Below are 24,971 nucleotides of genomic sequence, written 5' to 3'. Positions count from 1 at the left end.
GAGGAGCCTCATAATGGCATAATGCCATAGTGCATCCTCCAAAGCAGCCAATTTTTCCAGGGGAACTGATCTCTGTCACCTGGAGATCAGTTGTAATTCTGGGAGATCTCCAGTCACCTCTTGGAGGCTGGCAGCCCTGCTCCAAGGCCACACTAGGCCTTCTAATCACAGTGGGAACAGAACAGTGAGTCATGAAGTCCCAGAGAGGGATATGGGTTCTCCTCCAAAAGGAATTACCCGATTGGCTGAGCACCAGCCTAGTCATGCAAAGGGATGGGGTTTTAACAAGACTGTTAAAACTCTGAAGGAAGAGTTACTATGTCCTTTTCCAGAGGCAAGCAAGGGAAGAGGAGACCCTTGTGGGATAGGCCCACATCAGGCTGACGTGGCTTAGAATCTATGGAAAACTGTAAGCCGTTAAGCTAGGGAACTGGTTTAGTCAGGTTGCATTAACTTACCTGTATTATTTTACAGTTTTTCATTCCCATGTCTGAAATCCTTCCCCACCCTTCTTTTCCCATGCAAGTAATTATGCACATCTTTGCTCCTTCTTCTGTTTTCCAAATTAAAAAAGCCAGGAGAGTGGGAGCTTTCCTAAACCTTTCAGGTAGGCCATCACAGAGAATAGACGTGTACAGGCAGCTGTTGATTTCGTCCGTGTGCAAGGTGGAGCTAGCAGAAGGCCAGTCAGATGAGCGAAGCTGCTGTGATAGAGCATAGGGAGAGAGGCAGACCTGTAGATATGCTGGACCAATGCTGTGAAGAGCTTTGCATGTGATAGCCAATACCTTGAATTAAGCCCAGTAGCCAATGGAGTGACTGCAGAATGGGAGTGATATTCAGGTTCCCCCGAACTCCAGATAATCGCTGAGCTGCAGAGTTCTGCAGCAACTGGAGCCTTCCAGTGAACTCAGAAGGGAGACCTATGTATAGTGCATTACAGTAGTCACACATCTCGATGTTACCATCGCATGAATCCAGGTGGCCAGATCAGCTGTAGCCCACTCTCCCGGCTTTCTGCAAACTATGCAAAACTGAAGGGCTTTTCTTTTAATCAGATAGGAAGGTTGTAATAAAAGGAAGCTGTCTCGAAATGATGCATCGGTAAAAGGATAGGGAGTGACTATAGACTTCACTACTATTGCTGTAAATATGATCCGACTGGGTAGATCCTATGTTGTTTAAAATGCCAATCTTAGAATTGCTTATGCTGTTTCCGTATTTCTTCAACTCGACATTGGATTTCTGCTGGTTTTAAATCTTTGCAAATTGCATTGATATACCCTATTACACGTGTCTTTGAAATTGACTGTACTGACCCATACTGTGTAATCTGCCCCAAGTTTCAATGAAAAAGGCAGACTATAGATAACGTAAATAAATAAATATTTAAGAGACCCTCTGCCATCCCCAGATTGCTCACGTGCAAATGAACTGGGCTGTACGTCTGTGCCAGCTGTCTGTTGAGCTAGGTGGCATGTTTAGGTGAATGAGCAGTATGGGACGGACAGAAGCCGAAGTGGGCCTGTCTGTCTCAGATCTTTCAAGGCCTGGCACCTTCCATGAGCTCTCTGCTCCCAGCAGCTGCTGAGATTCACAGAGAAGGCCTTGTTCTCGGTACTGTATACTCCCAACATGCCCACTAGAGGAGGAGCTACACTTTTTTTGGCGCGTCATAACAGTTGTGGAACGTCCCCCTAAGATAGTTCATGGGAGTCTTTCAGAAGATGCATGAAGATGTCTGTTTGGGCAGGCTTTTGAAAATATTTAACTTCTAAATTATGTTGTACTGGAAAGCTGATTTATTTTTTTTAATATTGGTCTTTGTTGTGCTTCTATTATATATTTATTGTTATATTATCAAGTAGTTCTAAGTTTCCCATTTCTGACGGAAGCTAGATACAATTGTTAACAATAAATACAAATGTTGTTCATCCAAAGTTGAGGGGGGCAGGCTTCCTTAAGAGTGTTGTGGAGGAACCGAGGCAACCCTCCCCTGCCCCAGATCGAGCATGGCCAGCCGGAACCCCTGGTACGGTCTAGAGCCGAGTTGGAATGCAGGTGGAAAGGCAAGACAAAGGTTGCTGTGTGATGTTGCAAACATCACATCTCCCCTACCTGGCCACGTTAGTCCCTACAAGGCACTCTGGCATGGGAGCCCAACTTGATAAAAATATACAATGTTTATCTCAAACCCCACCCCTTTATGGAAATAAATGGTCAAAGCTGAAATACAAATTCAAAACTTTAATTTATTAAGTTCTCCTCTCTTCTGTGCTTCAATTCCAGTGTTCTCCACGTTAATAAATATACGTTTGTTTTTTTAAAAAATCCTCCAGTGTCTATTCTGCCATACATTTAAAAATATTGAAAAAAATAGGTTCTTTTCTCCTTCTGTGGTTAGCACAGTTGACACTCCTGCAGTAAACAGCTGTGATCAAAAACTACATCTCATCAAGGCAAAATATACACACAAATGTAAAACAGTTGCAACATCATTTCACTTGCAACCAAGTGTGATAGGTAGATAATTACACATTCAAAACATTTTTACATCAAATTTCACACAGCATGAAATCAATAATATTTAAAGAGCCAGACTCTTTCTCATCTAAAAGGCATTCTGATAAAAACATTGATTTTTTAAAAGTTAAAAATATTTTATTTTGTTAAAAAAAATCAATTATATTAAATTTCCATTTTAATTTCTTAATGCTGAGTCCCTTGGTTGGATTGTGCCCAAAGATAAACATATTTAAGTTCAATGAATTTGAAGACCGTTATTTAATTAGATGAGAAAACAATGTAATGGAAATGTGTGATTTAAAAGAGTTTGATTTGGCTGGATCATGTCCACTGAGCTGAAGGCTGGTTTTCAACGAAAATTCATGAATCAAAGGCAAGAATATATGACTTCTGAGATTCATAAGAAGGATGCAGTAGGTTATAATACTGTATTTGTTATTGTATGAATTCTGAATAATCAAGACTGTAAACTAATTCCCATCATTTTCTATATACTGTAATTGTACCATTTATTTCTTTTGGAATATTCAGGGCACTTCAAGTCAGTGACCTTGCTTAGCAATCACTGGCTGTGGATAGAGAGAACCAAACAATCCCCACCCCGCTTAATCTCACAATTTATTCCTAAGTAAATGCCAATACTGTAGAGCAGAAAGGCAATGCATGACCAGAGGTTTCAGATTATACTCCTGAGTGTAAGACAAAGGCTTTACTGTATTTAGTTGCCAACAGATATGTACTAATGGTTGTATCAAGTAAACAGTATGCATGTGTGTTTTGTAATTATACAAATTAGTTGAAATGTGATTTGTATTGGTGATTTAAATTGGTCCTTTCCTTTGGTGACTTCAATCATGGTTGAAAATCACACCACCCTGCTTGAGAACATTTTAAAACCTGTGCGGTCTAAGAGAGGAAATTTGCTGCAGGTTTGTATTTTCATTTGATGTAGCAGAACTCCTGGATCCTATTTGGTCTGATTCTGCTTATTCTCACACACAGACTCCTCAAGGAAGACACAGTAGTTCTGCCACTTACACAAATACTATACACCAAGTAAATGCTGTTTAAACTACGCAGGAAAGAACTGATACCAAACATAGCGTTTCACTAACAAAAAAGTCCCATAATCTGCTGGGAATTTCTCTTGCACACAGGTCCACAACAGGAGAAAGGAACCAATGGTCCAAAGTTGGCTGTTGTTATGCCAACATATGACATTTCAGTGACGGCTTCAACCCGGACAGCCCAGGCAAGCCTGATCTTGTCAGATCTCAGAAGCTAAGCTGGGTTGGCCCTGGTTAGTAATTGCATGGAAGACCTCTATTGAAGACCAGGGTTGCAGAGGCAGGCAATGGCAAACCACCTCTGTTAGTCTCTGGTCATGAAAAACCCCACCGGGGGGTGGGGTGTCACCATAAGCCAGCTGTGACTTGACAGACTTCACCACCACCACTTCCAAAACCATCTTTAGGAATTTCCTTGGATTCTCTATCATCATTCCAATCTGTCCTATGGAAAACTCTGAACTCTGGGTTTGGTTTGGGGGATTTTTTGGTGGTGGTGCGGACTCTCGTTCTGGATTATTTTTATTTATTAAGTGGGTCAAATCACTTTTCTTCTTCTGGCCTGGGCAGTCAAGCTGTCTCCTTCACCGCAATTCAGTTGTGGGGGGGCGGGGGAGTCTTAAGCTGAGAGGGGCTTTTTCAAAAGTAGCTATTCAGCATTATGCAACACCGCTTACAAGTGTTCGGAATAATGGGCTGGGTATCACAGATCTGTTTCACTCATAATGGTTACTTCTTCTGGTGCTTTTCCCTGCTGGAAAGAACTTAACATTTCAGCATCCTTAGACTAGTAATATAAGGTTGGCCAACAAGATTCCTTTTGTATTGCAAATTTGGTGTGGAGGGGGAGAGGAGCCAGGGAAGAGAAGGCACAGAAGTTAAAGGATAAGAAATTCCTGAATGAATTTGTGCTTAGGCAAAATTTGGAGCACAGCCTTCCTAGCTTCCATTTGCAGACTTCGTGCTATGCAAGTGTGCCTTAGCGTAATTTTGGTTCATACCAAAGGGGCTTGCTTGCATAGGTGAAATTCCCAATGGACTATGCCCAGAAGATGAAGGACTCGTAGGCAAACCAAAAGGCATCCTCAGCGAAATCAATATTTACATTTCTCAAGCCTCCTTTGTAAACTGCTCATAAATAGAAAGCTAACAGACATCGCCTCTTATTTGGTCCAAACTTTTGTGTTCGCCTGGCAAGAGAAAGATTTCATTTATTTCAAAACCCTATGTATGAATGACTGCTAAACCACTGAGGAGTTTAATTGAAGCATTCCTTAGACTTTTTTCCCTACTCCGCTTTGCCAGAAAGAAAGAAAGAAAGAAAGAAAGAAAGAAAGAAAGAAAGAAAGAAAGAAGCTGAATGTCCACAGAAAATCATCATGTTGGTTGGCAGGAAAGATGAAAGCTAGTGGACAGAGTCCAAAGTTACACAGACTTTAGTTTGACAATTAAATGGCATTGAAATATAATATATAATTTATCGGTAAGAGCAATTTCAAAACCCAGGGAGACAGGGTGTGAACTCCACAGCACAACGAGAACGTCTATATGCAGATCAAGAGTGGGAAAAGCCTTGACTTGCCTTAGAAATCATCAACAGATTTTTTTTTGTTTGGGCTGAGGTTAAAAAAATAGACTTTGTATCCTTGAGATATTTCAAGCTATTCCAACAGATCAATTCTGCTTATGAATGTAGATATCCAAAGTCACACAGTAGCATTTTCTAAAAAGACACTAACTAAGCAGAATTACGCCTTTTCTAGTCCACTGACTTGGATGGACTTCGAAGGCTCTCTCTCTCTGCTTAGGACTGCGTTGTCTGTCACTTATTAGGTTGGGTTTCATGCAGATATTAATTATGCCTTTTGTCTCCTCTCTTTCTCTTAAATGCCAAATTCAAGTACACTTGTGCAATTCTTTTTAATATAAAAAATATCAAAGCTCTTTCACAACTGCTCTCTTGCTATCAATCTTAAGAAAAATCAGCATATACGTGAAATGTACAAAACAACCTTTTTTTTTTAAAAAGAATCACCATACAAAATATATAAAATTATCTACAGCTATATATATATTTATATTTATATACATTTATATCAAAACGATGGTATTTTAAGACAAAGTGTCCACCACAAGTTGGTGCAGAAGCCGGCGAAGGAATGAAAAGGGCACTTGGTGTGATGACGACTTTTTTCTCCTGAGTTCAGCCATGCTGGTGCCATCCAAAACAAAGCCTCATCAAATCTTTAAAACGGGGAGAAGGGTGGGGCTTGCGAAGAACAAGTCATTCATTGGTAAGGACCGGCCCCCCTCCTCAGTCCTTGCAGCACTGCTATGGCTCTGTCCGCTTTTCCAAATGGGAGTCTTCTTCTGTAGCGTGCCCCCCGCCCCATCATTTTTCTCTGCATGTTTTGGCACCAGTTAGGCAGGCACTTGAATGTGCTTGTAAATCAATCCCTCACGCGCCTCCCAGGAAATGGGGAGCACTGCGAGTACGCCAGGATGTGACACTCTCCCCAGATGCGACATCCTTGGCATCCTCATGCCGCAGCAATAAAAGACGTCAACTTGAGAAAGGTCCTGAGCAAGCGACGTCACAACGGAGCAGTCCCCCAAGGTGCAACGGCCGTCGCTATTTCCTGATGATTCAAATTGAAGTTTCGTTACTGCCTCTGTTCGTGAGAAGAAGTAACCGTGCAACTGAGGGTTAAAGGCCACAAATTGCAAGTAAAACTACCGAGGTCATTTTAGTACATTATCATGCAGGGGAACATCCACGCCTTTAACAGCTGAAGTTTCCTACCCATCTTTGTTGCAGTACGAAGGTGCTGAATATTACCGACGAATCATGACCAGAACTGGCATTCAAGGGCCGAGGTGATCATTAAGGACTTGGCTGGAATAGGGAAAGGGTTTTGGCTCCAACCCAGTTAAAGTTAGTGATGACTAAGTTCTAAAAGGGAAGCGCCTGGCCTTAACTGAGCCATTACTGACCTCGTTTATGAGGCTCAATGAGACATTGTGCTGGATTACTTGTGAATGGCTCTCCAGATGTTTTTCTTTAAAAGTAGCCACGAATGGGTTGTGAACCAGGCTGTGGCAGGGATTATTTCAAGCTCTCCACCCCGTCCATATGTAATTAAGTCTTTACTTATGACTAACTTTAGCTACGCAGGAGCCCATAAGGAGCTTTCACATTATATCTGGAATGCATTTCAAGCATTTTTCAGAAAGCCCTCCCTCTCCCCACCCCAAATCAGCAGGACATAAAAAGTGCAGAAAAATGATTCTTGGCCAGCTTTGTAACTTGGGTTGCATCTGCACAGGTGGGGGGAACGGCCCCTTCCCTCTCTCTTCCTGCTTGTCAGTGATGAGCGGACAAGAATCTTACCAGACCTCCACACAGTGCTGTTACTCCCTCCCCGAACTGATCTGTAACTCAGCTGTTTGTTAAAAATAAACCCTGCTAGAGGTGTTTACGGCTGCCATCTTGAACAGGGCGCTAAGCTCCACCCCCTCCACAGGTTGGCTGGGCAGAGGTTTCATACGGCGACTCTGCCTGCAGCCACTGCGCCACTTGCCTTTTAATTCACAGCAAAGGAGGTGGTTCTTTGCGCTGTATTAAAGGGGAAAGCCCCAGGCGCCCCACGAGTCATACTCATAAAGAGCAGAACGTCCCGTGGAAGCTCCCCAGAAAAACAGGGGCAGGTTGTGTTCCATCTGGGGAAAGATTCCCAAGTGGAAACAGCCCTGGTTGCTATCTTTAAAACAAACAAAGGCTACACATAAGTTATGGTCCGAGATGGACAATCAGCTTATGTATGTTTGAAATGACTGGCTCAAGCTAGATTTACTCCATGGAGCAAGCCACACAAATCTTTAAAATGAAAAGGAACAGTGGCTCTTGGGTGGAAGCCAACCTCCGCCTCCTCAGTTACTGCTTTCCTACTTCCTGGCACTCTGCCCTGACAGCATTTGTATCTTACATGCTTCTCTCCCTCAATTTGGAATTTTTCCAGCAGTGCTTCCAGTGGGGGCAGCCTTAAAACTCAAACAGGTTAACTGCAACAAAGCAAGGTCAGAGTTGCAGCAGTGGTGTGGCACAATGGCGTTTTTTGAGCTGCAAGGGCAAAACATAACCTAACAATGAATTCTGCGCAACGTAGGAAAGAAAGGAACAAACATTAGAAACTGGAGAGGGGTAGCGGAACTCACTCAGAATCGGAGGTCTCTGCCGTTACTGTCCCCACATGGACGCTCATGGCCATCCCGTTGATTTGCTCAGAAGGATGATCTCTTCTTGGGTTTTTGATTGTGACTCCGGAATCCGAAGTGCAGCGAACCCCGTTGTTCGTCCCAACAGGAGTCACTTTGGATGAGAGAGTGGTTTGATTATAATCTGACAGTTTTTCCCGTAGCCGATTCTTCATGTTTTTGTCCACTAATGGAGGAGGGTAGGTGACTTTATTTTTCAATATGCCTGCAGTGGAAAGAAAAAAATAAAGTGATGAGGTTTTTTTTAAAGTGGCATTAATTTGATATAATCAGGATAGAAACCAATGCAAAACCCATATTTACTAACATGGCTATTCTAGGTTAAGAGTGGCAGGACTCTAATCTGGAGAACCGGGTTTGATTCCCCACTCCTCTGCTTGAAGCCAGCTGGGTGACCTTGAGTCAGTCCCAGCTTCTAGGAGCTCTCTCAGCCCCACCCACCTCACAGGGTGATTGTCATGAGGATAATAATAACACACTCTGTAAACCACTCTGAGTGGACGTTATTATAAATCGAATATCATTATTATTCAGCAGGGATGACAGGTACTCACTGGGATGTTAGCCCACCTACAGGATGAAGTGGTCTAACTGGGAATGACAACAGTACCCAAGCCCGATCCTTCTCCGCTTTTAGGTGGAGTGAATGAAGTCTGATGGATAAAATCAAAGACTAGCAAGTCACAAGTTTGGGAATCGGGTGGATTCTGCAAAGTGCTTTGAGGCCTAATCATACACTAGGCAGAAGTGACCTTGTTCTTGCCCTTGGGTTTAACTTTCAACAGAGAGCTACACTCCATCACAGCCCCCTCCTATGCTTCCCTAGGGAAAACTCAGTTCCAAATGTGTTTCTCACATCCACCCAAACAACATTTTATGGTGTTCGACTAAAACAGCTATTGCATGAAAGGGCCCTGAGCTAGAGGCCGTTTTCACACTACTAACCTGCTTTTGTAACATTGTGAAACGTTGTGCAAAAAATGCAGAAGATAGCGTCTTCTTGCGAGAGTTTTGTGCGACGTCGCGCAAAACTCTCGCGAGAAGACGCTATCTTCCGTGTTTTTTGCGCGACATTTCGCAACGTTACAGAAGCAGGTTAGTAGTGTGAAAACGGCCAGAGTTTCTCGAGAGCTCGATTTGATGACTCCTCCCCCTTTATTGCGATGCAGCTGCTTGTTACCTTTCCTTTGTTCCGGCTGCTGGTTGTTCTGCTGGGCCAGGGGCTTGTTCTCCTTCTGCTGCCCCTCATTCTCTTTGTCCTGCAGGACTTCACTGCTGTGGTTTGCTTGGCTTTCCCGGTGGAGCTCCACGTTCACTTTGGTTTCCACCTTCAGCTTTTGCTTGGCGCTCGGCTCCTCGCCGTCGCTGGCTGCGATGCCTTCCGACGGCCAATAGGGCTTCACATGGTTGGGAACAGAATCAACTGCTGGACACAACAAAAAGTAAACCAAAGGAGGGGAAAGACATCAGTCTGGACGCTTTGAGAGAATCCTCTACAGCTTCTACTCTCTACTCCTCTACAGCTTCTACATCCTCTACTCTCAGCAGCATTTTCGGACAACCATTGATCACCGAAATGAAACGAACCCAACAGTTTTCAGTCATTCTTGACTCCCAATTCAAACAAAATTGGGCTACAATTGCAAAAGCGCCCTCTACATTAGCAAAAGGTACATTCTTGCTTTTGTCTTGTACATACACTCTTGTCTTAACAAATGGAGAATCTGGAGCTAAAAATCAGGTAGCTGCCTATGACCAACCCTTGGCCAACTTGGCTGTGTTGATCTTTAATCCTACATCTTTTAAGAAGAAGATCATGATATTCTCTGAAGCACATCAACACTATTTGTTATCTTTGAGCTCACATGTGCAGCAAGTACTACGGCTCGGGTTGTTACCCTTTTACCTTTGGGGGTGCTGTGCAGGGGACCTCGGTCATTGTTTTTCCCAGAGTTCCATTTCTTCTCGGTTTCAAGAACATCATCTTCACTGTCTGATGAGTGGGAGGAGGCATATGAGCTGCTGTGTTCGTCAAGGGACAACTCGCTGTCAGAGTCGGAGTCATGCTCTGTGGATGTAAAAAGAGTTTTAACAACGGACACCCTGAATGAATGGTGGAAGGATAATATCAAACAGCACTGTGGACTTCCAGATACTGCACACTGGTGGGTATTTCACTGTATGCACTTTATCCTAAATTTATTTTTAGGATCCAGCACAAAACAAAACTTCAATATCTTTTGTATCTCCTCATGTATTTTTATCCAGTATCTTCTTGCTATCTTACTTGTCTACCACAATTGGCATTTCCAACACTTTTCGCTATAGTCTTTACTAGTTTTTGCACTATCCTTAGGAGTAATATACCATCTAAAAACTTTTTATACCAATTTTCTCTTAACATTTGACAGTCTGTACATTTAGTTTCTTTGGTTCATACATTTTTCCATTGACTCATTGAAATATTTTCACCGAAAGTCTGCATCCATTTAATCATACAATTTTTGACCTGTTCCTATTCTGTTTCATTTTGCAGTAAGATTTTATATACTTTTATACTTATATACTTATATACTTTTCTTGGCTCTCTACAGATTAGATGTTCAAACAATATTTTCTCTCTTAATCATCCTTCTTCCATGGATAGTTGATCTTTAAGTTTAGTCACTAACTGATAATACGTCAACCATGGGATATTCTTTCCCTGAGTTTGGATTTCTTCCCATGTTTTTATTTTTCCTTGCTTGTCCATCATATATTCATAATTAACATAATATATTTTATTTCTTGTAATAATATCATAATAAGAATCTATTGGTGATATCAATGGCAAAATTGGCAGGCTTAAATCTATTTCTACATTGAAACCATATTTTTAATAACCCATGTCTCACAATATGAGGGCCATCCTGTCTTTGAATGGTTTTTAATCCATAAATAATTATAAATTCCTTCCTTGGTATCAATTGTCTCCAATTTTATTTGTCTATTTGGATTAGTTAGCCCTGATGCAAAATGGAGCCCAGAGAGTTCTGCCTGACCTACTCAATGGTACATGCAAATCACCCAAACAGCTGTATTCTTTGACAGCAATGGTCCATCGGCTCTTTCATCTTCCAGGAAATGGGTGTGGTGGTGTTGGAGTGATTTGTATTTTGATTAGAGCCTTTGAAAAAGCCATTGTCGAAACGGGATAGCAGGCTGGCGACACCCGTCAGGCTCTTACAGCCCATTTTTGGATGGTCTCAGCTTTAACCACTGGGCATTGTTGTTGTGTAAAGATATTCCATATGGATATAAACAGTTCTGAAACTTCTAACAAGTATCAACAGCTTTGAAACAGAACAAAGAACAAGATCATATAGGTTTTCATAGCCCAATCTTGGAGATTTTCAGCTGTAACCACTAGGAAATGCGGTCATCTGAGGATACTCCACACAGATATTTATAGTTTTCAAGCTCCACACAGATATTAACAGCTTTGAAATAGAACAAGAACTAAGAATATACAGTTTACAACTCTGGCATTTGGAATTCAAAGTGGACTGGAAGGATTGGACACTGGATGAATATTTATGATTATTTATGAAGGTTTATTAGCTGTATATTTATTGTAGTATATTTATCACATTTGAGCACTTGCACTTTTGTAAGAATTAAAAATATAAAAATTTACAAAATATATTTAACATATAACCTTCGAGGTTTGTAATTTGTTTTGGAGTATTCTTTCTCATGGGCTTTAGAATGATAAAATAAAGCAGAACTTGAAAGAAACATTTATAAATGTATTAAAAAGTGGGGGAGCAAATCCTGCTTGTGGTAGGTAATTCTTACAGGAAATCCTTCTTACCGTTGGATTTTGAGGGCTTCCTGTGGAAGATGGAGGAATCGCCTTCTGCATGACCAGGCCTAGCTTGGCTTGATGAAACGCTCAGCTTCTGGGCAGCTTCATCTCTAAAGAGAAAGAGCTTTCCTGGTCAGTGTATTGATAAGTGAACTAACGCCAGCAACATGTCTGAATTCATAGCATGCTCTGTCAAATTAAATATTCTCCCCGTGGTGTTAGTAGAGCCAGTGCCATAAGCGTACAATCGACAGTTTCTTGAAATGGGCCAGTTCAGCTCCATGAAAATGCCAAACAAGCAAAGATATCGCTGCCCAAAGCCGATCTGGAGAGCTGTGAGGCAAGGACAATTTATGCAAAACTTTATGCAGAAATGACAATGAATGCATTTTGTTGTTGTTGTTTGCCAAAGCCACGTAAAGAGAAAAGCAAGAGCCAGAAAGCCATGCGCCACCACCAGATTACCTGAGGATATAAGCAAGGTAGCTATTGTGACTCTTGGCTGACCTGACGGTGCTTTCTAAGGAAACGGTGGATTCTCCCAGAGTGGTGCGATACATATTTGGCTCCTCTACATACGTATCATTACAGTTCAGGGACCGCTGAAAAGGGGGGGAAAGCATAACAACACACGTTAACCAATAAACCTGCCTCTTTCTTTTAGAAAATACCCAGTAGGCAATTTAAGAGCATAAACTGATTGGAGCTGAGCTTTATGCACAGCATACAACTAAATTATAGCTCTACCATTTCCAACCATGTACAATGTACATTTGTTCGTGATAAGGGGTTACATGACTGAATGCTGCTGTAAAAAAACTTTCTCTCCCTCCCTCCCTCCCTCCTTTCTCTGGGTATTGAATTGATATAAGGGGGGATGGACAACAGAAGTCATTGGGAGTGCTTTGTTTATCCATAACATTTAAATAGTAACCAAAAAGAAGTCTTCTGTATCAAACAGGCCTTCTAGTACAATCTTTGCAGATACTAATGCAAAATGTTTTACGAATCAAATACATTACAAAGAAGTTTTTACATTACAGCGTTTTTTTAAAAGGAGAAAACCCTGAATGCTTCTCTTGATATGTATAGCTAAGAGCAACCATCTACTTTTATTTATTTACTTCTAAAGAAATGACTAAACAAATGGATATTGTTAAAAACTAAATACAAAAATTATTGGATATACGACATACAATTAATATCCCAACTAAAAAAGTGAATGGCTATGGATACAAAGGCCTCAAAAGCTTGCCATGTTATATGTGAAAGCCGATTCTGAGCCGTGGCAAAGATGCCAGATACAATCTGGCATGGGCCAATATGTCAGCAGGCAGCACAATCAGAAGAATGTGGAAGGGAATTCTTTTTGCAATCTGGCTTCTTACGGTTAATAACGTGGCTCTTGTCGCTGTAGAATCATCTGGAAGTGGCTTCTTTCCAGTAAAAGTATTCTTCAAATGTTTCCTGACTTCCTTATTGAAGATACAGTGGAAGAAAAAGATGAACAGCCCCTAGATGTTTTTAAGAAGAGACCAAGAGGAGGGAAGGAAAAGCACAGGATATACGTTTATGGTTTTACATAACGAAAAAAAATAAAGTCTGGGTTTCCTCCCGGATCATGTCTTCCATGCTCTTACAAGGCGGCTTTGTGGCATATGATCAGAACAGACACTACTGACTTATATCCAGGGCTCATTTCGAGGGGGAACACACAGGAATGCAGTTCTAGCAGTTCCCAAAAGAGGTCACATGTCAGGTGGCCCCACCCGCCTGACTCTCGGCCATTTGGGCCCGTTTCGGCCTGGATTGGGGCCTTTGACTTGTGGTGGATCACTCGCCCGCTCAGCAGCGGCCCGATTCTGACCATTTTGGGCCCCTTTGCGGCCATTTTCAGCCCCTTTTTGCCATTTTGTGCCCAATTTCGGCTCTGAATGGCCACGATTGGTTCCAAAACAGCCAGGATAGGTGATGTCAGGGGGTGTGGCATATGCAAATCAGTTATGCTAATGACACACTTCTGCTAATGTCAAGGGGCGTGGCATCTGCTAATGAGTTATGCTAATGCAGCTCTTTTTCTACTAAATGACCCCTGCTTATATTTAACTCTTCCCAGTCTTATTATTCTCCAAGACTGCCATAAGGATTGTGGAGGAAACAGGCACAGGCTGTGCATGGGTGTTTGGGGTTTTGCAGGGACAATAAGGTGGAGTACTATATTTCTTGAAGGAGATGGAATAAGAACAGAAGTAAGAGATAATACACAAATGAGTTGCCTCATGAATTGGGGAGAGGGGAAGAGATGCTGTGCAAGCTCTATTAAAATAAAACCAAAGTATGGTATTACAACGCTCTGTATGTATTTTATTATGTTCCAATTTTCAACAGAGTATTATCATGGTGGCTTATAGAAATAAAACCCCACAAAATAACAGAATGCGTGGGAATAATGCCCAGAGGAATTGCTACCAGTCCCCTTTTGATTGGATTCCATGACTGAAGGAACTGTTTTTCAAGACAGATTCAACAGGCAGGTCCTGAACAACAACACAACAACAAAGTGCTTATTCATGAGCTACTATAATTGAAGGTTTGGGAACCAGCCAAAGGGTGATTTCTATCTTATATTATTTGCTCAGCTGAGGGTTTCCTAGCTTCTGCCATAAATACCAGTTTGTTTCTGGAGGGAATATCTGTAGGAGCAGCTTCTGACAGCTAAACCACCCAGTTCTAGCTTTGTGGATCATTTTAAGTTTCTGATGTGGCTCTCAGATGCTGAGAAAGTTGCCCATTTAAATGGTGCTCAAAGGGTTTACAATGGAAGACACAGGCTAAAGCCCATCATCTCTTGAAAACACCGATGTGAAAACAATTTAGATTTGGAGGAAAGGTTGTTAGAGCGCTTGGCAAGAGACCCACCAGTCCCTTATATTATGCAGCCTTTCTCTTTGCCGAATCGTATTTGCTGTGTGTGTCAGATAAGACACATTTATTGGGGATTGTTACAAGAACATCCCCTTGATGTGAAGAAAAACATCTTTCCAAGAAGAAAAGGGACACTGGTTTGCTGTTTTTAGCTGTGAGCCTTTAAAAAAAAATGCTCTGAACTCAGCATTGCTTCATCGCTTAAATCAGCCGAAAGCATGAGGTGCCCCCGGAACACAAGAAGAGCCCTGCTGGATCCGACCAGTGGTTCATCAAATCCAGCATGCTGTTTTGCACAGCGGCCAATCAGTTTCCCTGAAGGGCCAACAAAGGGCCCTCCAGGGGAACGGGAGATAGTAATAACAACATTCGATTTATATACCGCGCTTCAGGATGACTTAACACCCACTCAGAGCGGTTTACAAAGTATGCCATTGTTATCCCCACAACAAAACACCCTGTGAGGTGGGTGGGGCTGAGAGAGCTCTGAGAGAGCTGTGACTGCCCCAAGGTCACCCAGCTGGCTTCAAGCAGAGGAGTAGAGAATCAAACCCAGTTCTCCAGATTAGAGTCCCGCACTCTTAACCACTACACCAAACTGGCTTCCAGGATATACCGTAAGGACAGACTTTTCTAACTTACCTGTAAACAGCTGAAGATGGCAAACAGGTAGTGAAATGTCATGACGTCACTGTTTACTGCCATCAGCCCCAGTAACCAGGTAGCGCTTATCAGGAGAAGCAGGAGGAAAGCTGTACGCAGTACAGAGCTAGATAAAAACAACACAATCGTTTTTAGTGCTCCGTTTTAAATTGCAGTCCCTGGCGCATGCTCTCTCCCATTCTCAACCCACTCTGGGTTCTAAAAGAACAGAAGGTACGAAATACAAAACTAAATGCTAGCCTTCTCTCATGCCATTGTCACATGACCTTAGCAAAATCTCTTTATTTATCCAGCAAACACCAGTATGTATTGTTCTCATTAGCCTGCTTTAGTCTACAGTTGAACTACGAGAATGAGAGAGAGAGAGACAGAGAGAGAGAAGGTGCCACAACAGCCTTAGGGAGAGTATCAACATGCTGTCTTTGCCTTTCTGTTCCTCCCCATCCTTTCTGTACCAGCACACATCACCAATATTTGCATCCTCACATACAGTTAGTGAATTATAAGCAACTTTACTGTACAGGATCACTCACTGCTTCTACACTAGCCTTTGTCCAAAGGTAATTGAGAAAAATTCCTAGACTGGACAAGAAAAATGGGTTAATGATGCCTTATGGTTCCCCCTGCTTCCTTGTGTCCCAGAGGAATTTTGCTGTCACAGGAAATATAATAGTCAACTCTGGCCAGGAGGCATTTCTTATACTGCTGTACTTTACTGTGACAATACATGAATAACAACGTGCAGCATTGGGGATCACATCGCATAAAGGTGAAACAGGTTACGAAGTTAAGCAGTGACGCTCAACTAGGTTAAGGAAGAAATCCGAACTACTCAGAACTAAGTGCCAAGTTCAGACTTCAGGTAAGTCAATGTGGTGTAGCAGCCAGAGTGACAGACTAGGATCTGGGAGTCCCAGATTCGATTTCCTGCTCTGCCATGGAAGCTTCCTGGGCGACCTTGGGCCAGTCATACACTCTCAGCCTAACCTACCTCGCAGGGTTTGTTGTGAGGAAAAAGGAGGAGAGGAGAATGGTGCAAGCTGCTTTGGGTGCCCATTGAGGAGAAAGGTAGGGCTGGGTTTAAATGAAGTGAAATACAAATAATAACATAGTAACATTTGATTTATATACCGCCCTTCAGGACAACTTAACACCCACTCAGAGTAGTTTACAAAGAAAGCCAGTTTGGTGTGGTGGTTAAGAGCAGCAGGACTCTAATCTGGAGAGCCGGGTTTGATTCCCCACTCCTCCACTTGAAGCCAGCTGGTGACCTTGGGTCAGTCACAGCTCTCTCAGAGCAATCTCAGCCCCACCCACCTCACAGGGTGTTTTGTTGTGGGGATAATAATGACATACTTTGTAAACTGCTCTGAGTGGGCATTAAGTTGTCCTGAAAGGCGGTAAATAAATCGAAAGTTGTTGTTGTTGTTATCATGTGTTATTATTATCCTCACAACAATCGCCCTGTGAGGTGGGTGGGGCTGAGAGAGCTGTGACTTATCCACGGTCACCCAGCTGGCTTCAAGCGGAGGAGTGGGGAATCAATCCCAGCTCTCCAGAGTCCTGCCACTCTTAACTACGATCGATCGATCGATCGATCAAACAAACAAAATGGCTGGCTCCCAGGAAAATGTCCTTAAGAATGCAGTCTAACAATGCAGTCCAACAGCTACACCCTTCTAAACTGAACGACTTCAACGAATTTAGAAGAGTGTAATTCTTCTTAGGATGGCACTGTACATATCCCCCACCAAGCAAAAGTCTGCAGTCTTGCTGTTATCCATTCACAGCTGCAGAGCATAACTTGATGAAAGAAAGGGAAGCAGCTGTGGCTCAGTGGAAGGGACTTTGTTTTGCATGAAGAAGGTCCCAGGTTCAATCCCCAGCATCTCCAGTTAAAAGGACCAGGAAGCTGGTGATGTGAAAGACCTCCGCCTGAGACCCTGGACAGCCATTACCGGTCTGAGCAGACTTGGATGGACCAGGTCAGACTCAGTATAAGGCGGTTCACGTGTGTGCAGCAATCAAGAGTTTTTTTTTAAAAAAGGATAAAAACTGGGACACGGGTGCAGGCTCACTTGGAAGACCACAATCACCGGTCAGTAGAATTTCTTTTCAGCTTGGGCTACAAACTTACATAACTCCCGTTTTTTCCAACGAACGCTGCCTCCGTCTGCATGACGCTTTCACAGCTAGTATGAAGATGACGATGTTGATCTTGAAAGGGGGGGGGGGGAAATATGGATCAAAACAGTAATGTAGATTTAATTTTCTTCTCAGGAGTTCACCAAATTGCCCTCAACCTTGCATAGCTGAGAGCTCCTCTCTCCCCATTACACTTTGGTTCTCTAATTCAAGGCACTTTGGATCAGCTATGAGCTGTCTTGAGGTCCTGCTTTGGCAGCAAAACAAGTTTCCTAAAGTAACCCTAAGGATCAAGCTTAGTGAACGGGCCGAATCGAAAAAGCCAAGAAAACCTGCAGCTGGTACTTACACAAGCCAAGTGTCACGGGGAACAGTTGGGTGTTACTGTCCTAGGAAGAAATGCTTGCAAATGTCACAAAGCAGGATGGAGAATATACTAGTATTCATGTCAGCATATGACCATTTTGCATGTGTGCAGGCAACACTTTTCAGAATGCTTGCAACCACAGAGATTTGACTCCTGGCCAGCAAGAAAACCCCAAATCTGTATTTTCAGCTATCGATGATAAAGACATCACAAAAAGCTTGCTTCATTTTCAGCAACCGCTACCATCATGGAATTTCAAAACTACTAATAATGTGGTTACTGAGATTTCTTATAGCTTTAGGATTAATTATTGATGATAACATGTATATTTGATTTGGGTTAGGAGGAGCCTGCAGAAGGTGAACTTGGAGACTGGCAAACCCTCAGGTTGTAGGACAGTGATAATTTCAGTTCTGCAAACACTATGATGTGTGTCGACCAGGGCTTTTTTTCTGGGAAAAGAGGTGGTGGAACTCAGTGGGTTGCCAGCATGAGAGGCAACTCTTGGCGGGAGGTGGTGCCCCTGGTACCACATGTGCGCGCACAAAGTGCACGCATGCTTCCAAGGCCAATGATGTCACTTTGGATCAGCTGGAACAAGGGGGGAGTTTTTAAAAGTTTAAAGTTTAAGTTTCACTGCCCTTGGTGAAAATAGTCACATGGCCGGTGGCCCCGCCCCCTGATCTTCAGACAGAGGGGAGTTGAGATTGCCCTCCACGCCACTGTGCACAATCTCCGCACAAACTCTGTTCCACCACCTTCCAGCTGAAAAAAAGCCCTCTTGTCAACACTGTAATACTTACAACCACAACAATCACAATGGGTCCAGCGAAGCTCCAGATGAGGGTATCGTGAACAGACAGCCAACAGAAGTCTGGGTTCCCATAGCCCTTTGGATCCAGACCCACGGCAAGACCTGAATGGCAACACAAAAAGGGAGAGAACATCTCTGATGTGTGGAATCCACAAACGACTTTCAAGATTCATATTCCAAATCTCTACAAAGAGCATAGAATAACCATTATGTAAAAGGTATGCCCTTTTCTTCTTACTCAGAAATAATTAACCGTTGGGTACTACGGGAAAGTTTATTAAAACACAGTAATAGAATTTGCTGAAAGATCCTGCTTCCCAAGACTGAATACCTGTTTGTGGAGTTTGCATCAAACTATGGCCAAACATCTGACTCTAATATTAGCTGGCAGAAAATGAACTTCTTTCACTTTCTACAACTTACCTTGTTAATGTTTTACTAAATTAAAAAGGGACCGTTTTTTGCCTTTAGGCACATAGTTCATCTACTATAAAATTCAACAGGAATGAGGTACCTGCCCCAAAGGAGTTTCACCTCAGCCCACAAACCTTTTGACATATGATGCTCTCAACCTCTCCTTTCCTTCAAGAAGCTCTTCAGTCTCTAATAGAGATGGGCACGAAACGAACCACAGAACAACGTTCCATATGGAATGGCCGGTTCATTTGAAGAGAAACACGCCTTCCGTGGGACCGCGTTTTTCCGGAACAAATGAATTTTTCCAGCCATTCTGTGGCTTGTTTGGAGTTTTACAGACCCTGCGCCAGTTTCAGCCCATCGAGGGGGGGGGGGGTCTGTGAAACTGACAGCCCCTTTCTCCTGCTGCCAGAGCTATACTACAAGAGACGAATTACACCAGGACATTCACATGAAGGGAGGTGCAATGTTAGCTGGGAAGATGAGTTTTAAAAGAGATCAGAAGGCTTTGTCAATTTCCCCTCTCTACAGAGCCAGCAAAGCTCTCCTCAAGAGAATCTGTTTATTTCCTCTTCACCTCCTAGAAGGGGAGGTGAAACTGACAGAGCCTTCTGGAGGCAAAGAGGAAATTAACAAACCCTCTGAGCAGTGATCTCCCTGGCTCTGAAGGGAGGGGAAATTAACAAAGCTGTCTGATCTCTTTTAAAACTCAGCTTCCTGGCAAACATTGCGACTCCCTTCACGTGCTTGTCCTCGTGTAATTTGTCTCTTGTGGCTTAGCTCTCAGCTTCTGTGACCTTTTCTCACAATTTTGCAGTGGCATCTCTAAAAGGACCTCAAAGTTCTAAATGTGCCCACAGGCTCAACAAGGGTTAGAGATCCCTGCTTTAGACCATGCCTGGTGCTGTTTACATATGTCTTGGGCTTGTATTAAGGCATCTTCTAATGTTACAAAACAAAGCTGGATCCTGGTAGGATTCCATAGGATGACTATTGTTTTGGGGTAACGTTTGAAAGTGGTAAACAACATGTTTATATGTAAACTACTTAGGGCTTAATAAAGTGAAAAGGCTTAATTAAATACATAAAATGAAAAGCATTTGTCTGAAAACACACAGCAAAGGTGCCGCCAGGAGTCAAAATTGGCCTGTCCTTCTGATCATATCTTCATCTGAAACTTTCAGACTCAATTTTGCTCTTCAAACGGTTAGTTGTCTTCAGGTACACCACAAAGCTACTCAAATTCTGCTGTACCTAACATGTGAAGTGGTCCGTAGCGTGGTTAATATTTCAACTGCTGCGTTAAACCATCATTAGCCACAACAGTATCACAACAAGGACTTACCCGACTGAGATCAACATTGTAAAAGGTCTCTGTGGGAATATTTCTTACAGCGACCCACATATTTCAACAGATGAACCTGAATGACTTGAAATAGGTTCCCATCTACAAGAGGTTGAAAACTGAAGCTGAGCTATCGACTAATGAGAATAAAACCAGTGGAGATAATTTGTGTGATGATTTGGACAATTTCCGTGACAGTTTCTGCATTAGGCACCTCACTGGCTTTTCAAAATGGCTCTAGATCTGTTGTTTGTAACATGTATCTCTATTTCAGGTTTCAGTAGTGATATCTTGCCTTCATGAAGTAATTAAAGTTTCTACTTAAAAGGGCTCTTGAATCTAGATTAAAGACCTCCCTAAAGAAAAAGAGGATGTAAAGACATACAGAAAGTTCTGTTTACTTTTTTGGGTATGAAGTATTCATTTCTGAGAACAGGTAACACAATGTCAGCAAGGGGATACCATACAACCTCACCGATTGTTTCTGACTTTTAGCTATCTGTCACATGGAAGGCATTTCCAGAGAAAAAAAATGGTGGGAAATGAAGGTTTTCGGCTTCAAGACTTCTCAGATATAGCCTCGCTGATTTACACAAACATTATCCCTGCTTGAGACAGAAACTAGATCTCAAAAATATTGTGGGAGGGAAAGGAATATACACTAGAGGAAGGTTGGAAAATTTCACACACTGATAAAAGTGTGACATTTTCTCCCCATTTACATACACTGGCCTGATAATTATAATTTAAAAAGCTAGTGTTGGAATTAGTTTTAAAGCAGGGCTCATTTGGAGGGGAAACGTGCTGGAGCAGCGTTCCTGTAGATCTGAAAAGAGGTCACATGGGTTTTGGCCCTGCCCACATGATTCCTTTTCCTCCCCATTGCCTCCCCTCCAAAGGATGGTAAGCTGTTTCTTTAAATTCATTCTGCTTTATTTTCATTCGTGACTCGTGTGTGTGTGTGTGTGTGTGTGTGTGTGTGAGAGAGAGAGAGAGAGAGAGAGAGAGAGAGAGAGAGAGAGCGAGAGAGCGAGAGAGCAAGCCGGGCTACTGGGCCTGGATCTCCAAAGGAGGGTAAGCTGCTTTAAATTCATTCAGCTGCTTTATTGTCATTCGTGACTAGTGAGTGAGTGAGTGCATCCATACAAATAGGGCTGCTGGGGCTGGCTCTCCAGAGGAGGGTAAGCTGCTTTGAGTTCATTCTGCTTTATTTTCAGGAAATACCTGGAGATTTTTGGAGAAAGGGGCCTGAGGGGTAGGTGGCGCCTTCTGACACACTTCCGGTGATGTCAGGGGGTGTGGCAAATGCTAATGAGATATGCTAATGAGTTCCTGCAGTTCTTTGTCTACGAAATGACCCCCGTTTTAAAGTATTTATCAATCTGCACTAGCTTGAAACCTTTTCTAACGTGAAATAACGGGGGAGGTTGATTTCTCAGTGACCGGAGTTTTACAGCTTTTCCATTCTGGAGTTCTATGACTTTCAGATGCCGCGTGTCCTGATGGACCAGTACAAGCCACAATGAATGTCCGAGGAACATCCACGGCTACATCCATCCATAATCCGGTACTGCTGCACCATAGCGATAATTTGCAACTGAATTCTCCGGTGTGAACAAGCCAAACCACTTGCAATTGATTATTTCATGCTAACACTAACATGTATCTGATGAAAGGAGCTCTGACTCTCAAAAACTCATACCCTGGAAATCTAGTCGGTCTTTAAGGTGTTACTGGACCTGAATCTTACTGCAATAGCCAAACACGGTATGAACGCAGCACCTGTTGATTCCTAAAAGGTCCAAATCTTATCAAACTCAATATGGATGAGAAAATTTGAGCTCTCAACCATATTTCAAATCTTCCAAACTTTGCATATGATCATTCATTTTTAACCCCTCTTCTTGCAAAACTACAACACAAAATGATCTAAGTCTGTGCATCATTAAAAATGCTGTTACTCAAACTACTCAAGTGCACACAAAATCCTTTTGATTCACAAGGTAAATAAAGAGGGGTACTGGGAGCCCCAAAATGTGTGACAAGAACTGCGCTTAGGATGGAGCCAGCACAATGCTCCGCTGAACGGAGAGCCTGGTTGGCCGCTTTTCAATTAAGACTGAAGGTTCTTTTTTTGAATTCCATCGTCGGGGGGTCTCCTTCACTCACTGAAGGGGGAAAATGGTAGAAATATTTGATAGATAGGTTGATAGATGAGAAGCTGGACTTGCTCCGTCTCCCTCTCTTGATGCTTAATAAGCACTTGGGCTTCAGATGCGGTGGTCGCTGTCATGCTTTGCAGTGGGCTGCCGCTGACAGTATGGACCGCTTTCTCCCTCCCTGACTTCCACAAGTTTGTAAATGCTGCTTGGTTCAAAAAGAGTCTTTGGTGAAGCCCTTAGGCCAGTTCAAATGGCTGGCCACAAACTGAGCTGAGCGGTTGTTAAAGTTACTCTTACTCAGGGCTTTTTTTCTGGGAAAAGAGGTGGTGGAACTCAGGGCCGCACGATGACATCACTTTGGGTCAGCTGGAACGAGGGGGGAGTTTTTTAAAGTTTAAATTGCCCTCTGTGAAAATGGTCACATGGCCAGTGGCCCCGCCCCTGATCTCCAGACAGAGGGGAGTTGAGATTGCCCTCCGCACCGCTTGGCGCGGAGGGCAATCTCAACTCCCCTGTCTGGAGATCAGGGGGCGGGGCCACCGGCCATGTGACCATTTTCAAGAGGTGCCGGAACTCCGTTCCACTGCGTTCCTGCTGGAAAAAAGCCCTGCTCTTACTGCAAATCTACCATGTAGGGATATATGCTGACAGATTTCTGATAAATTGTCTTGTAACCACACTTTGTGCAGGGAAAGGCACTCCAGAAGATTTTAAGTAAATAACTCCATCCTTCCAAACAAAGTTAAGCCGACCTAAGTTAGTCTGGGATCTGGTGAAATGTAGTTCTTAGGGCATTTCGGCTCAGAGCTGCAGGACCAGACAGAGGTGCTGACTTAGGTAGTATCTTGGCGTCTATTCCCAAAAGCTCTGTTGGTCTTGGTTCCCGTCACGCAGGCCAAGAAGGCAAAGATTTCAGGCAATTTACAAGGTCAATTGCCCCCCTGATTTTGTTTCGAAATTACATGCATGAGGTCAAAATAGTATTTCAAACAAAAATAAACTTACTGCAGCAACAGCGATTTTTTTAAAAAAGTTATCAATATTAACTTCTTTACTCTTTCAAGTTTTCTGTATTAGAGACTGGCTATGTGCCTGAGAGGATAGCATGCAAAACAAAACTCCAGTAGCACCTTAAAGATTAACGACATTTAAATTTCAGTATGAGCTTCTGTGAGTTACAGCTCACTCGGTCAGATAGATATGTGAAGGAAAATAAGATTTCCCAGGATGGAGATCATCCAGCCCTCTCCCCAAAACTGCAACTCTTATGATGCTTCAAGTCGTAACAATCTGGAATTTGTAGCCTAGAAATACCTCCAGTCTTTTTTGCTTTCTCCTTTGTTGTTGCTTATCCATCCTTACCTGTTATGATGGCAGGAATCCCCCAGCCCATGACATAGTAGAACCGCATGTGTCCAAAATTGATGTTCCTCACTTCAGTCAGCATGCGGTAGATGTGAAGTTGTTCGACGAACATCCAAGCAAAGGTGCTCATGTAGAAGTAGTGCAGAAGTATGGCTATGACCGTGCACACAAACTGGGGACAGGAAAAAAAACCCGAGTCAGTTGAAGCTGCCCCTGCTCAGCTACGAAATGTTCTAGCACTTCATCTAGATTGTGGACAGACGTGAAGCAAAAGAAACACTGCAAGGGCCATGGAACACATCAGGCCCGGCTTTTTGTTTGCTCTGAATGGCAGACCGCCAGGCATTACTGCAGTGCTATGAAACTGTTCCTGAATGGGGGGGGGGCTTAGAATTGTGGGGCTCCCCAGGATACAGCTGCACAGCCTATGACTTACCAAGTTGAGAGTCACGTAGGGTTGCCTGCAAGGAACCCAACAAAATTTCTCATTTGGAGGCCTGTCTGGGATTGCAAACACGGGAGGGCAGGGTTTGCCAAGCATGAGGAAAGAGCCCCACTGGATCCAAGCAAAGGTCTGTCTCAACCAGGATTTAATCCAAAAATTGGCAGTGAGACTTCCCTGCCTCCTGCTGCAGGCAGCTGAGCCCCACGAAATCCTGTTCTTTGGGAAAAGTGCATGTGTGGAAGCAACATAGGGGATTATTATTAAATAGCCTGCCTTTCTCCACAATGGGACCCAAAGTGGCTTCTATCATTCTCCTCTCCTCTGTTTTATCCTCACAACAAGCCTGTGAGGTAAGGTTAGGGTGAGAATGTGCGACTGGCAAAAGGTAAGCTTTTGTGTCAGAGGCTGAATTTGAGCCTGGGGCTCCTAGACCCCCGTCAGACACATGAACCACTACACCACACTGTCTCTGATAGCTCAAGGAGGTTCTTAAGGCCCTTTGTTTTGCAAAGGAGGGTTATGCTCCACCCTCCCTGACAGGGCTGCCTTTCTCCCCAGTGGAACCCAACGTGGCTTATATCGTTCTCCTCTCTTCCATTTTATCCTCA

At 43.1% G+C, this 24,971-nt stretch overlaps 1 protein-coding gene across 1 annotated transcript in view; it reads right to left on the bottom strand.

Moving 5' to 3' along the window:
* Positions 1-2,232: 2,232 nt before the first annotated feature.
* The window catches only part of CELSR1 (cadherin EGF LAG seven-pass G-type receptor 1), a 222,543-nt gene continuing 199,804 nt past the window's right edge, over positions 2,233-24,971 (bottom strand). Inside the window, exons 25-35 of the mRNA XM_054988282.1 lie at positions 23,916-24,090; positions 18,619-18,731; positions 17,441-17,520; positions 15,283-15,409; positions 13,104-13,229; positions 12,181-12,317; positions 11,722-11,825; positions 9,775-9,936; positions 9,049-9,291; positions 7,809-8,073; positions 2,233-6,265 (exon numbers count right to left, since the gene is read on the bottom strand). Of these exons, the coding sequence (XP_054844257.1) occupies positions 6,241-6,265; positions 7,809-8,073; positions 9,049-9,291; positions 9,775-9,936; positions 11,722-11,825; positions 12,181-12,317; positions 13,104-13,229; positions 15,283-15,409; positions 17,441-17,520; positions 18,619-18,731; positions 23,916-24,090 (1,557 nt within the window). The 3' untranslated portion in view covers positions 2,233-6,240. The remainder of the gene's footprint in view (positions 6,266-7,808; positions 8,074-9,048; positions 9,292-9,774; positions 9,937-11,721; positions 11,826-12,180; positions 12,318-13,103; positions 13,230-15,282; positions 15,410-17,440; positions 17,521-18,618; positions 18,732-23,915; positions 24,091-24,971) is intronic.

Source organism: Eublepharis macularius, chromosome 9, assembly GCF_028583425.1.
Source record: "Eublepharis macularius isolate TG4126 chromosome 9, MPM_Emac_v1.0, whole genome shotgun sequence".
NCBI lineage: Eukaryota > Metazoa > Chordata > Lepidosauria > Squamata > Eublepharidae > Eublepharis > Eublepharis macularius.
The sequence above is the reverse complement of the archived record's forward strand: the minus strand, read 5'-3'. Positions and strand labels throughout refer to the sequence as shown.